Source organism: Myodes glareolus, chromosome 14, assembly GCF_982192425.1.
Source record: "Myodes glareolus chromosome 14, mMyoGla1.1, whole genome shotgun sequence".
NCBI lineage: Eukaryota > Metazoa > Chordata > Mammalia > Rodentia > Cricetidae > Myodes > Myodes glareolus.
In genome coordinates, this window is record NC_142039.1 from 46,934,350 (window position 1) to 46,947,956 (window position 13,607).

Consider the following 13,607-nt stretch of genomic DNA (forward strand, 5'->3'; position numbering starts at 1 on the left):
TATCATTACCTATTGCCCCTGGCAACGGGTGAAATAAACAATGTTACCTAGAGGTTTTTCCATCTGAATAGGGGCTGGAGAGATGGCTCAGAGGTTAAGAGCACTGCCTGCTCTTCCAAAGGTCCTGAGTTCAATTATGCCAGCAAGACTGACGAGAGAAGTAAAGAAGAAAGATGACCCAGTGGATGCTAAATGTCCTGCTGTGGAAGATTCGTGCGGAGACAGCAGAGATGACCTTCTGGGCAGTGCCAAGAGCAGCTGTTTCACACCATCGACTTGAGCAACACCCTGTGCAACCTCTTATCTCTTAACAATTTTCTGACTGACTCTATTCTGCCTTTCTCCCTCCTTGGAGATGGGTGGGAGCAGAGATATCCTTGGCATGCTGCGTCTAGGTGGGGACCAGATTGGAAAATAGTTTTGCCTTATTGCTCTTAAAGACAATAATTAGGGGGAGATGTTGGGAGCCACCTGGAGGCACAGGTGGTCCTGCAGTTTGGAGGTAGCCACGTGGGGCTGAGCAACCCTGCCTGCACCCTTGCCTGCACATGCTCAGACCAGCAGAATGGCATTAACCAATCAGGACAGCGTTCAAGCTGCTCCACCGTTTAAAAGCAGATGCCTCGGGACCCTACTTCCTCTCTCTAAGCTTTCTCTCGTCCCTGCTCTATCTTCCCTTCCCCCAATTTTCCTCAAGGAAATGCTCCAAATAAAGATGTGACCAGAGAAGGAATTCTCGTTTTTGGTGGCGTTCATTCCTGCGGGACAGGATGGCCCCCCGCAACACCTGGTTTCCCTGGATGCAGAATTGTGACCTTGTGTGAGTCCAGGTTCACTAAAGGAGCAGAACTAGAGTACAGGGTCTGGGTTTCAACAATGGCTGTCACACACTGAAAATCCAGTAGTTGTCATTCCCTGGTTGAATGTCTCAGCGGTCCCAATCTGGTGCTGAAGGCCTAGAGGATTCCTGGAGAGCGGCTGGTCTTCATCCCCACGGGAAGCTGGAAGAACTTGATTATCACGTAGGGGAAGGAATGCTTCAGTCACAGTCTAGATCAACGTGTCATCAAGAGCAAATGCAAGGAGACAAAAAACAAAAAGCTTCCTTCTTCCACTTCCTTTTATCTGTGCTGCCACCAACATTACTGTGGGTCTTCCTGTTTCAGATAATCTGATCGAGAAAACCCCTCACACGCGTGCTCAGCAGCTTATGTGAAAGCTGCTTTGGAGGCGGTCACCAACCCAGATCGGCTGCCACAAACCTAAGCTGAAATAAACCACTTCCTCTAAAAGTGGGTTTCGATCAGGTTTTTTTTTTTCTTTTAATCTTTTTTTTTTTTTTTTTTTTTTTTTTGTCATAGAAACAAAAAGCAACCCAGGACAGGGATCTTTCAACTAGTTGGCATTTCAGGTCTCCTGATTCAAGAGCAGCTTTTGGAGGCGTCCTTGCTTGGCTTTTTCATTGTTTTTGTGTGTTGGTTTCTTTGTGAACATTTGTGCATCTGCAGGGACGGAGATCTCTTCTAGATCTGGATGAGCAATCTTTTTTTTTTTTTTTATGTTTTTCGAGACAGGGTTTCTCTGCATAGCTTTGACTGTTCTAGAACTCCTCTGGAGACCAGGCTGGCTTTGAACTCAGAGATCCATCTTCCTTTGCCACCCGAGTGCTGGGATTAAAGGCGTGTGCCACAACTGCCCCGAGAGCTCAATACCCAGCACTACTAAAGAGAAAGCAAGCCTCCACAACAGCAGCATATTGGAAAAAAATCGCAAGCCAATAAACACCCTTACACCAAAGAGAGAGGGAAAAATAGTATAGGAAACGCATAAAGTTAAAAACTCTTAAGAGGAAAAGTAGAACAGATAAAAAACAAAAAGGAGCCAGGAGGTGGTGTCACGCGTTTTTAATCCCAGTACCTGGGAGGCAGAGGCAAGCGGATTTCTGTAAGTTCAAGGCCAGCCTTGTCTACAAGGGCTAGTGTCAGGACAGGCTTCAAAGCTACAGAGAAACCTCATCTTGAAAAACCAGAGAAAGAGAGAGAGAAAGAGAGAGAGAGAGAGAGAGAGAGAGAGAGAGAGAGAGAGAGAGAGAAGTAATGAAGAGCACAATTAAAGAAAGCACAAACAAAGGAAAAGCAAGAGAAGCGAGAGAAAACCATCTAGTAGTGGGCTGCAGAGACGGCTCAGTGGGGAAGAACACTTGCTGGCTTGCTGCTCTTCCAGGGGTCCCAAGTTCAGTTCCCAGCACCTACACTGGGTGGCTCACCAGGGCCTGTGACTCCACTCCAGGGGATTTGATGCTCTCTCTGGCCCCCACAGGCAAGTACACATATGTGTGTGTATACATAGAGGCCAATACAATACAACTAAATTATGTCAACAAAGTCAGATGGAAGAGAAATGGCCAAGACTTAAAAATAAGATAGAAAAAATATTAAAAGTCACAGTGGGACAAGGAAAATAGAAATTGGAGAAATTTCTTTTTGGTCCCTCTTGCATTTGAATCTGTGAGGTCTAGGGGAGGAGCTGAAACCATCTACTGCAGTTCTTCCTTCTTCCCACTGTATAGGTGGGTGGTGTCTGTGGACGTGAGATCTGGCTGCTCCAGCACTCATCAGAGGGCCTTGCACATTTTATCTCTCCCCACCGTCAAGTGGCGGCCACTACTGCCCCACTGCGCTGGACGTCTGGCCCCATGGTCAATCGGCAGTCAGACTGCCCCAGGCACAGTCTCACTTGCTCCAGTGGCCCCCTCTCCCAGGTGTGTGCATCCCGCGTGCGATGTAAATGTCCAAGTGAAGGAGCACACTTCCAGTGTGTCAGCGAGGAGAGCACAAATCAGTTCTGCTCTTGCTGGGGGGACGGACGGACTGCAGGGTGGGTTTTTTTTTTTTTTTTTTGCCTGCCTGGCTTAGTGCTTTCAGAGATCATCCAGCAATAAACCACACAATGGGAGGAAGCTGAAGAAAGTGGACATGGAGCAGACCTCAGCTCAGAGTTCAGAGCGTAGCCTACTGACCCCCAGCACACCATTTATAGCCAGACCCTCATATCTAATCATCGAGGTTTGTCTCTGTCTAATTCTTCCATCAAAAAGACCTCTATCTGGATGCCCGCCACCTAGACCTTGTTGCAGGGTGCTCTAAGCTTTCCTGACTTGTGAGTGTTCCTGATTTCTAGGTCCCCAGGGTAGCTCAGCCCAAACAAGTCTTAGTGTCTCTGCGTCTTCTTTCCTTCTCTCCTGGGATTACCACCTCTCCCTTCTTAGCCTGATTCTTCTCACTCAGGGAGTTGTATGGGAGAAAGTTCAAGAACACCATGGTACCCCAGAACTTGAATGCTGCTCTGGTTCCAAGAATTCTGATGCACTCCAAGAAGTCAATTCCTCTTTGCTGGTGGCAGAAACCAACCTTCCAGAAAGCTGCTATGTAACTGCAGAATTTCTGCTGACACCCATACGCAGCCCCAGTAGATTCTAGAAGCAATCTGTAGGTTACTCAGTTAATTCTAGCTAGTCAGTGCAGGAATTCTTGAAGGTCTCTAATGATGACCATATTAGTTGTTTTTCTTATTGCTGTGACCAAATATTTGAGAAAATGCAAATTGAAGGTTTACAGTTAAAGGGGATCTGGTCCACCATGGCGAGGAACACATGGAGCTTTAAAGTCACTGACTATATACTGCTTTTGTGGTCAGAAAGAATGGGCAGGATGTGGCCTACCCTCTAGGCCCACCACCAGTGACTCACTTCCTCCAGTGAAACTCCATCTTTTAAGGCTGAAACGAGGCCTCAGTGCTTGGGAGCACATATTGCTCTTGTAGAGAGAGGTTCCAAGTTCAGTTCCCAGCAACCACGTCAGTGGCTCAGCTCCAGGGGATCCAATGCCTCTGGCTTTCAAGGGTGCCTGTATAGATGTGCACTTACCCCATACATATTAAGTGATAAAATATATTAAAAGTCGTTTTTAAGGTTCCACAGCCTACTAGTGGAGTGACATCAGGTAGAGACCAAGTGTTGACGCACATGAACATGCAGGGGGCGTGCTCTACTCAAACCACATGGATTGACAACTGAATCTTGTTATTTTCTTCACGTTGAGGTTATAGTTGAGCTAGGATGAGGTTACCCTCCCTTGCAGACGAGGGACCAGTCGGTCTAGCAGTCAGAACTGTGCCTATCTGGGCAATCTTCTCCGAGCATTCCTGCATTCAGACGCACAGGCCTGAGACTGGGCACTGCCCCAAACCACCCTCCCTCAGTACAGCTCCCCAGTGACAGGGCTGTATCCAACCCTTCCTTTCGGCTTCTGCCTCTAGCCATCTGTTCTTCTATGTCTTCCACAAATGGCTTTAGAAAGGGAAGTGTGAAAAGATCCACATTTGCTTCTCTTAGCTAAAAGTTCTTCCTCTGCCAAGTCACTATGCCCTCCCCACACGCTATCAACTCTAGCACCTAGGACAGTACCTGGCACCAAACCATCACTTTCTGTTCATTCAAACAACCACTCACCTAAATGAGTGAATATATACTTTGCTGTTAATTATCTTACTTGCTACTATCTATCTATCTATCTATCTATCTATCTATCTATCTATCTATCTATCTATCTATCTATGATGTGTGTACATGTTAGAGGTCAGAGAACAACTTGCAGCGGTCAGTAGTTTTCTTCTTCCACTGTGTGGGCCACAGCAATATAACTCAGGTCATCAAGCTTGGCAGTAAATGCCTTTATCTACTTAGCTTTGCAGCTCTTATTTGCTAATTCTATATGTTACTGATGCTTCATCACCATAGAGACCTTTTCTATATAATAAACATGATTCTGAAACATTTACAGATCCTTGTCTTTTATCTGTGTTTCTATATAATCCAACCCTATGTGATTGGATTCAAATTCATCTGTCTAAACTTCTTGGCTGCTTTTGTGGGTGAGAAATTCTTTGATTTGCCCGCTTTGTGCCAGCAGGCTGCTGAAGGAAAATATCTTTGCTTTGTTCTGTTCCTGTCCCTGGCTTGACCGTAGACTTGATGACCTGCTGACCCGTATGTAGATCCTTGGGTAGGAACAGCAGCTGTGTGAGGTGACAGAAAAGCCAGGTCCTAAGCTCTGGGTGAACATGGCCTCTACACAGAACAAAGATGAAGTGTAAAAACATGGACACAAATGAGAACACATGACCGTGAAGTTCAAGATTGGGAAACACAGAAAAGCAAAGGTACAAAAGCACTCACAACAAAACAAAAAAGCACCCTGAACCGACGGTGTTGCCCTAGGCTATGTTTTACAGTTTAAGAACTCTTGTCAAGTAAGTACCCATTAGGAACTTAGTACACGCAGGTACTGTTCTAGGGACCGAGGTCATATTAGTGACCAAAGCAGAAAACTTTTTCTCATAGAACCTATGTTCTAGAGCGGAAGAAGACACAGGATATGCCACTCATACATGCTTTGAAAATACCCAGAGCATTCACTTAAGCACATTAAAGAGAGGGCCTAGAATTCCAATAGTCTACAGCTGGAAACAAGCTAAATATACATCAATCGATGGTTAAATAGATTGTAGCATAGCCATACAATGGAGGTCAATTCCCAGCAACATATAAAACAAACCAGGCATGGCAGCACACCATGGGCCGATAATCTTAGCACTCAGGAGGTAGATGCAGAAGGATCTGGAATTCAAGGCCACACTCAACTACATAGCAAGTATGAGGCCAACCTAGAGCATATAACATCTTGCCTAAAAAATAACCACATGTACACGAACACACGCATACAAATAGAGAGATTAAGATAATGTAAGAAAATCCATCCACAAGTCTGAACTCTTAAAAAAATCATTTTATTGACCCTTTACCATACAAAATTTATTCAAATTACATCCATTTGAAGTGGTAAGATCACAGCTAGAACAGGTCACCCTGTAACAAATCTATTTACAAAATCCATCATAAAAGCTTTTTTTGTTTGTTTGTCTATTTTTACATTATATTACATTATTTATTTATTTTTTTTTAACTAGCATACGACACAAAGCTAAACTGATTAGTAGTTTGCGCACTCCCAACGTTGGGAGAAACACTTCCTTTTTACAAAAAGCATGTACCCCATAGGAAAGACATTCCCACACCCTGCCAACTGCCACCCAACTTCCTCCACAAGGCATCTTCCTCCAGATCCCTTCTCATACGCACAACTTGTCATGCACACACTTGGATTCTTACTTCGTTTTTCCTGAAAGCTAAAGCCTTAAATACTGCGATTCTATTTACAGACAGAGCTACACGTACGACCAAAAGGCAAACAAGAGTCACAGGCGCAACAACAACAAACAACAACAACAACAACAAAAAACAAAACCCAAGGCTGTTGTCTTAAAAAATTACAAACCAGCTAGAAAATAGTCTGGCAGTGTTTACAAAGGAATCGCTATCTCTGTACAAAAACTGGTAAATAATGGCAATGTGAGCGGACTGTATCGACTTAAATAAAACTGCTATGTACACAAACACACGCCTAACACTGTTTGACAGCTCATGTGTTGCCCTTTATACAGTTTAATCCTCTGAGGCTCACGCCATCACCATTCGCACACTTGTAACGTTCAGCCATCCCACATGTGAGCTTTAAGTAGCAGCAACTTAAGGGTACCAGGGAACCTGCACTCAGGACTTAGAGGAACACAAACACTGTAGTTCTCACCTACGTTGTGTGCCAGATAGTAAGAGCAAAGAAAACGCCTAAATGCAAACAGAATATAATATGGATGTCTCCTCTACTTACGCCAGTTAAGCCCATTAACTGGAAAAGTCTTATGCATGAAAAGAACTCTTGAAGACTTATTAGTATTCCTTTCCTTTCTTAAAACAATAAATATGGTATCACAATACGAATAGCTTCAACAAGAAAAGTCAACCAAACATACAACAACCTGGAGCCAGGTGAGTTTAGTCATTCGACTTTGGGGGAAAGAAACCCAGCTCGATGCAGCTGGCAGAGAGAATTACACAAAGCCAGAAGCAGAAGCAGCTAACCAGATGAGATAAATAGAGGACACGGGGGGGAAAGCTTGGCATAAATGGTTTCCCATACAGGAAAAAACCCCACAGTGCATTTCCAGTAGGCACTTAACACGAAGCTCCCCCTCCCTCCTCCACCCCAGTGCTTCAGCTCGGACCACACGGATTATTCTGTACCAAGTCCAGAGTGTGTGAGGGGAGGAGGCGGGGCTGGAGGCTGAAGAAGAGAGAGGAAGATAGTCTGCACCTTTGATTTTTCTTCCCAAACATACACCACGCATACCCACACACAGAGTTTAAAGTGCCGGTGTCTTCGGACTCCACCCCCCACCACCGCTTTGCATATTGTGGAAATCTATCTAGAGTAAACTGGCCAGGGTTCTTGTGGTTTAGTAAAATGTTTTCCCAAGGGATATTTTCAACACGGTTACGTGTATATGAGTTGAGTGCCTACTACGTGCCTCCCTGGTGGGTCAGGCACATAGCGTTTCACACCGTTCAGCTGGAGGTTAGTTTTTATGACTAACTCATTTCCGCAGCCCTTAGCATCCAAGGAATGGATTTGAGGTACTATGCCATAGTCAACACCAGGACGTGATGGCCATTGCCACCTGCCAGTGGGAACGCTATTCTTGGAAGTAACTGGAAGGATCGTAGCTGACACAAAGCCTCCAGTTTGGGACACCATTCCTGAGGCGTAACGACGGAGATGCCCTGGCATTCTATCACTGCGTTTCCTATCTCCCATTTTCCCTTTGCCCAACTCACCCAGTCACAGTCGGAGGGGTGATGGGTTCTGGACAGAACGAGTCTACCCCCTGACACAGTGGGAGCTCCTCGCCCCAACTTCAGGAAGTGTCCCTGATAGAATGCCACTCACACAATGGGATGCCTTTCTCCCTAGGGCCTCTCGACCTGACCCCATCCTGAGAAGTGGTCTCCCTGAGTGTGGCATTAGAGCCCTTTCCCCGGTCGCAGGGGCCCGGGAAGCCCAAGGATGGAGGGAGCCATGCCTGCTGCCCCATGGGACAGCTGTATTATCTGGCCCGAGGGCCTCCCTGGGGGCCACTCGAGTCAGTGAGCTCGAGAGCTGTTCTCGTTCCAAGCTTCCTTCCGGGGAAAGGAAGCAAGACAGAGGATGCTCCTTGCAGAGGCTGGTGGACCTTAGGTCGCCCAGGTTTAGATGCTTTGATCAGGAGAGGTTCTCTCCCTCTGCTAAAGGAAAAGGAATTTGCAAAAAAACCGCTTTAAGGTAAACACTTCAATTGAAATTGTTGATGGGGGCCACAGGAATGCTTCAATGGCAGCTAGAAAAATAAAAATTCTAAAACAACCCACAAGGAACTCCTAAGTTGCAAGTCATCAACCGGAAACTCACAAACACGCAGGATGGGGGGAGTGGAAGCAGGTGGGGTGTGGAGACAGGAAAATCCACAACAGCGTCGAGCAGCAGAACTCTCCTAGTCTCAGTCTCTGCAATGAGCACTCACAAACAAGTTCTTCATCCAAAAGGCTGTGGAGGCTCTTGCAACCTCCGAGTGGGACACGTGGCCCATAGCTTACATTGAATTATGAGAGTAATTTAAATATTCCTAAGAGCTGAAGAAATCCGTGTCATTCCTTTGCATGACTTCAAGCTTGCATTTGTGGCAGAATTCCATTCCAGGTTAGCAGACTCACAAAGACATGCATTCTGCAGAGAAGGCACGGCTTGAAATGCTGTCAAAGGGAGAGTGCTGTTTGCCAGCGGGCCGGGTGGCCAGACCCCATTCAACAGCCCATCCGTTAGGCACAGCAAGCCAGTCCGCAAGGGAAGGAGAGGAAGGAGGGGAGAAAAGGGCAGGTGAGAGACACCTGATTGCACATCTTCTCACTTGCTGACTCATCAGGAAGATTTTGGAGCCTGGGACCAGGCAGGGCTTTCCCAAGGGAGCCTGCAACTGTGCGTTTAGGAAAAAAATAATAAAATAATAATAATAATAATTCATCAAAATGTCAGCTTTGTTCTGAAGTTTACTTCATGATACTCTTGGAGGAAGAAGGTAGGAAGGGACAACACTGCGATACACGTTCTGATTCCGTGATAAAAAAATATTGGTTTGTAAGGACAGTTTGTACAAAGCCCAATCAACTACACATGAAGTCCTCCACGAGGGGCAGCTTTTCCAAATCATACGCATCAAAGAGATCACTGATGCCCTCTTCCTCCCCTAGGCTCAGCAGATAGTCCTCTTGGAGCAGGGGAGGCAGTAAGTTCACAAAGGGTCCTTCGAGGTTGGAAGGAATTTGGTCCTCAGTCTGCTGTAAAAGGTTGGCTGGGGAGGTCAGAGGAGAGAGGTTTGCTGTGGAAACGGAGCAGTCGCTATGTCCTGAGTTGTTAGAAGCCAAGTCTGAAAAGGGAGAAAGGGGGAGGAGGCATAGTTAGGAGAAATGTAAAAATCTGCCTTTCCTGGCTGAACGTGCATGTCTTTATATCTAAGCTGGAGCTCAGTGGTAGGAAGAGGGAGAAGCGAGCTACCTTCCTGATGCTTGCTGACCCTATCCTCTCCTCACTGCAGTGGGGAGGATGATGAGATCAAGGTTCTGATGAAGGCTTTTCTCTTCCACCCCTAATGATTTCAGAAGCATCACTCGAGAGACGTCTGGTCAAGCATAGCTGATAACCCAATACCATCTAGATAGCCTCACCCCTCATTCTAGCCATTGTCCACACACCAGGGAAAAGGGTCTTCATCAGGGATGAGGGACCATTTTGACTAAGATTGTTATTTCAGTCTGGAGACTAGTAATAATAACTTAAAAACTATTCTCATCACAAAAGGTCCTCTTTCACCCCCCTCCACACAACATAAAGGCATTGACAGCTGCAGGTCACCCCGTGGGCCAATTGGTGGATACCCAGGACCCAGCAGCAATTCAGCATGGACTTGGAACCTCTCTTTCTGATTCCAAAAGAGAAGCATGTCACCTTCTCACATGGGGCCTTTGACATGGCGAATGACAGAACAACTAGTATTGTCCATAAATTCCAGGCCCACCTTTCTGCACTGACCCTGCCCAACACTTTGGTTATTTTGGCCAGTCTGATGGGCTACACGTGATTCTTGTTCACAATGGCAATGATCTTGTAGTTCCAAGCATCTGTTAGGACTTAGGTGTGTGATTCTGAAAGAGGATCCTTCCAGGCGCCTTCATTTTTACACATTGTTTCTCAAAAGACAATAGTGGAATATTTACCTTTGGAAGTGGGCTTAGGGATATTCCCATTGTGGTCTTGGTTGTTTGTTTTCATAGGTCTGTGTGTTTCTGTTTCTTCTGGACACAAGTAAACCTCAATGGGCCCTTGGGTACTTGCCAAATGTATTTGTAGGCTCTAGGAACACAAGTAAGAGGTCAACTCAAGGTCACTTAGAAATGAAAGCCAAAGCCTATCTATCCTAAAACTCAAACAAGATTCACTGCTCACTGTGCTCCCTCACTCTTAGTTTGCCAGGATTGGCATTCTTCTAGCGCAAGGGGCAGCAAACCACTGCAGCCAAGTCCAAGTCACCAACCATTTTTTGTAAATAAAGTTTTATTGGGACAGAGTTTCTGGTCATTCTCATCCTGCATATATTGTCTCTGGCTGTTTATGTAGTACAATAGTAGAGTGCATTACTTGAATAATCTAAGAAACAATGTTGCTCACAAAATCAAAGCCAACTACTACGTGGAGCTTTAAAGGTTTTTGATCCCACAAAGACATCATTTCTTGGGGGGGAGAAGGGGAGATGGCTAGGTATTCTTTAGATATATTATTTCCTGCAAATTATTCAAAGGTCTATTAAGCATTTCAAAGAATGTATTTCCACTAAACTATTCCCTCATGGTAAAACTTTCTAATGTTAAACTCTTAACAACCAACTTATAAACAGCATTCTAAAGTGCTAGGAGTTTTGGTGACTAAGAGAATAAACCATACTGATTTTTAAATGCCTTTATTTACTCATTTTAAAACAACTTGTTGCTTGTAAGCCACCTGGCCTATGAGAGTTTTTAAAAACTGCACTCATTTATTTTTATGTGTATGAATGCTTTGCCTGTAGGCACGTCCATGCAGCACCATGCATGCGTGTTGGTGCTCTGGAAAGCCACAAGAGGGCACTGGATCTTCTGGGAACCGAATTACAGATGGTTGTGAGCTGCCAAGTGTGGGTGCTGGGAATCAAACTCAGATATTCTGAAGGAGCAGCCAGTGCCCCTAGCCACTAAGCCATCTCTCCAGCCCAAGATTTACTTTGATTTTATAACTTTTATTTTTAAAAATTACTCTTAGTTTATGTGTTTGGGTGTTCTGCCTGCATGTATGTCTATATGCCATGTGCATGCCTTGTACCTGACGAAGTTCAAATGTGGACATTGCATTTGGAGTTACAGATCCTTCTACACAGGTGCTGGGAACCAAACTTGGGTCCTCTGGAGGAGCAGCCTGTGCTGTGACCACTGAGCCATCTCTTTAGCACTGTATAATAATAGTCAGAGGCCTTCCTTATCTAGGTCACAACATTTTAATTTCTTAAGGTAAGAAGTTTACCTTGTAAATTTAACATTTTAGGTATTATTTTTTTAATATTCCAGGTATTTTCTTTTTACCACAGTTCCTTTATCTTATAATTACAGTCTAGGCTGATTTTTATCAAAGAACACCTGAAAGCAATTACAAAAATGCCACTCTACTTTCTTACACTATTCTTGTCTACTGATTACCCCAAGGTCCCATTTAATTTTCTCAAAGTAAACATACTACAAACGATTTTTAAGAATTCTTAAAAATGTGCTAAGTCACAGAGTCACTTCTAAAGCCCCTGGAGCTCTATTCATGGTGGAAACTGTCCGTACACAAGGTAATCAACATAAAATTTCTCAAGTGGTTCAACTTGATCAGAACCACCAGACAATAAATTGCGAAAAAGAAACGCTGAAGAGAGGCAGGCATCAAAGACTGCTGTGACCAGAATGCCCTTCTGAATTGAAACCAGGCACTTTGAGCATTTAATAAACAGGAAACTGTTGGATCTTTTTAAACTCTGGGTTAGTCAAAATAAATGGGAAAGAACTATCCAGTGCTTTGGGTGGGCAGACTTTAACCATGAGCTAGTGTTTCTTCGATCTCAGGTGTTCTGGAATGTTTTCTGAGACGGATCGCGCCGCTGTCTCCTTACCTCTATTGAATCAGGCACTTCAAGTCTTGTTTCTGGAGGGGCTTTCACAACTATAACAGTTTGGTCTTTAAGGCCACTAATTTTTCGAATATCTTGATATGTAACATAAGCTAACGTAAGAAGTGTTAAGGACATTTTCCATCTAATTGTACAGATATAGCATTCATGAAAATGACCAAACAGAGCTGCTCCCCTCTTCCTGTCCGTGGTACTCCATGGGATGACAAGGGTAAGGTAAATGTGTCCTCTCCCTCACTGCTTGCCACCTGGGACAGGCAGGAGAGCCGACCTTGGGGACATGAGAACGGAAGAGCTAGGCTTATCCCTCACCAAGCAATCCAGAGGGTGAGCCCTCCAACTTGCCTGGGCAAAACAGTAGAACTGGCTCTGGTGGTGTGAGTGTGGATGAGCTGGACCAGAGGGGGCGAGAGCAGGACTAGCCCAGCTCCTTGCTGTCTGCGACACTGTGGGAGGTGGCCTAGGCAGTGCTGAAGGACTCATCTGGCTGGTGATGAGGAGGAAAAGCTGGCAAGCTGACCAACCCAGTTACCAGGACAACTGATAGTCCACCCCAGCATCATCAATAAACTTCTGGAGTATGGGAAGGGACTTGGACCTGCAGATCCAAAGCTCCAGGATCTCCATGACACAAGGCAACAATAAGATATTCAAGGAGCCCCAGCGTATCGAGGGTGGAGCAGAAGCCGGGGGCCTTGAACCAGACCAATGACTCATTGCAATGAACACAATGCATGGACTAAAGTATAGACTGTGTGACACACTGGGCCACACTACAGCTCCCATGCCGAGATTTTAGTTTGTTTGTTTTGTTTTTTTGTTTTTATTTTTAAATTTTACTTCTTATTTTGGGGGGGGAGGTTGCAAGGACAGAGGGCAGAAGCAAATGGGAGATGAATGGCATTGTGATGCAAGATGTGAAATCCACAAAGAATAAAAATAAAAAATAAATAAAAGAAAAAACAGACACATGGAAAAATTATTCATCATTTTATGACTTAAAAGAATAGGCATGCCTTCCCTTTTGGATCGTCAAATAATGGGCTCCCCCATGGCTCTTCTGGTTGATGGTCTCAATAATAATAATAATAATAAATCTATACTTTATCTTGCCGATCTTGTATACTAGTATTCCATAAATTCCACTGAAGTGCCCTGTCAATCAAACTGATTGATAGATGGTCTTAATTTTGGGGGTGGGGCGGGAGAGTACGATTTACTAATCAAAAATTTTTGAGACAACAGCTACTTCTGCTTGCTATTAGCAAGTGACAGCAGCCACCAAATGAATGACTAAACAGCAAACACCGGGGGAAGAACAGAGTCTACCGCTTAGGCAGACAGCGTTGTTTACTCAAGCGCAC

The 13,607-nt window shown here is 44.9% G+C and overlaps 1 protein-coding gene across 4 annotated transcripts in view; it reads right to left on the reverse strand.

The window, feature by feature from the left end:
* Positions 1-5,826: 5,826 nt before the first annotated feature.
* E2f3 (E2F transcription factor 3) overlaps positions 5,827-13,607 on the reverse strand; it is a 79,510-nt gene continuing 71,729 nt past the window's right edge. For all 4 annotated transcript variants that reach the window (XM_048428018.3, XM_048428017.3, XM_048428020.3 and 1 more), the window contains exons 5-7: positions 12,226-12,340; positions 10,262-10,397; positions 5,827-9,414 (exon numbers count right to left, since the gene is read on the reverse strand). In XM_048428018.3, the coding sequence (XP_048283975.1) occupies positions 9,152-9,414; positions 10,262-10,397; positions 12,226-12,340 (514 nt within the window). In that variant the 3' untranslated portion in view covers positions 5,827-9,151. The remainder of the gene's footprint in view (positions 9,415-10,261; positions 10,398-12,225; positions 12,341-13,607) is intronic.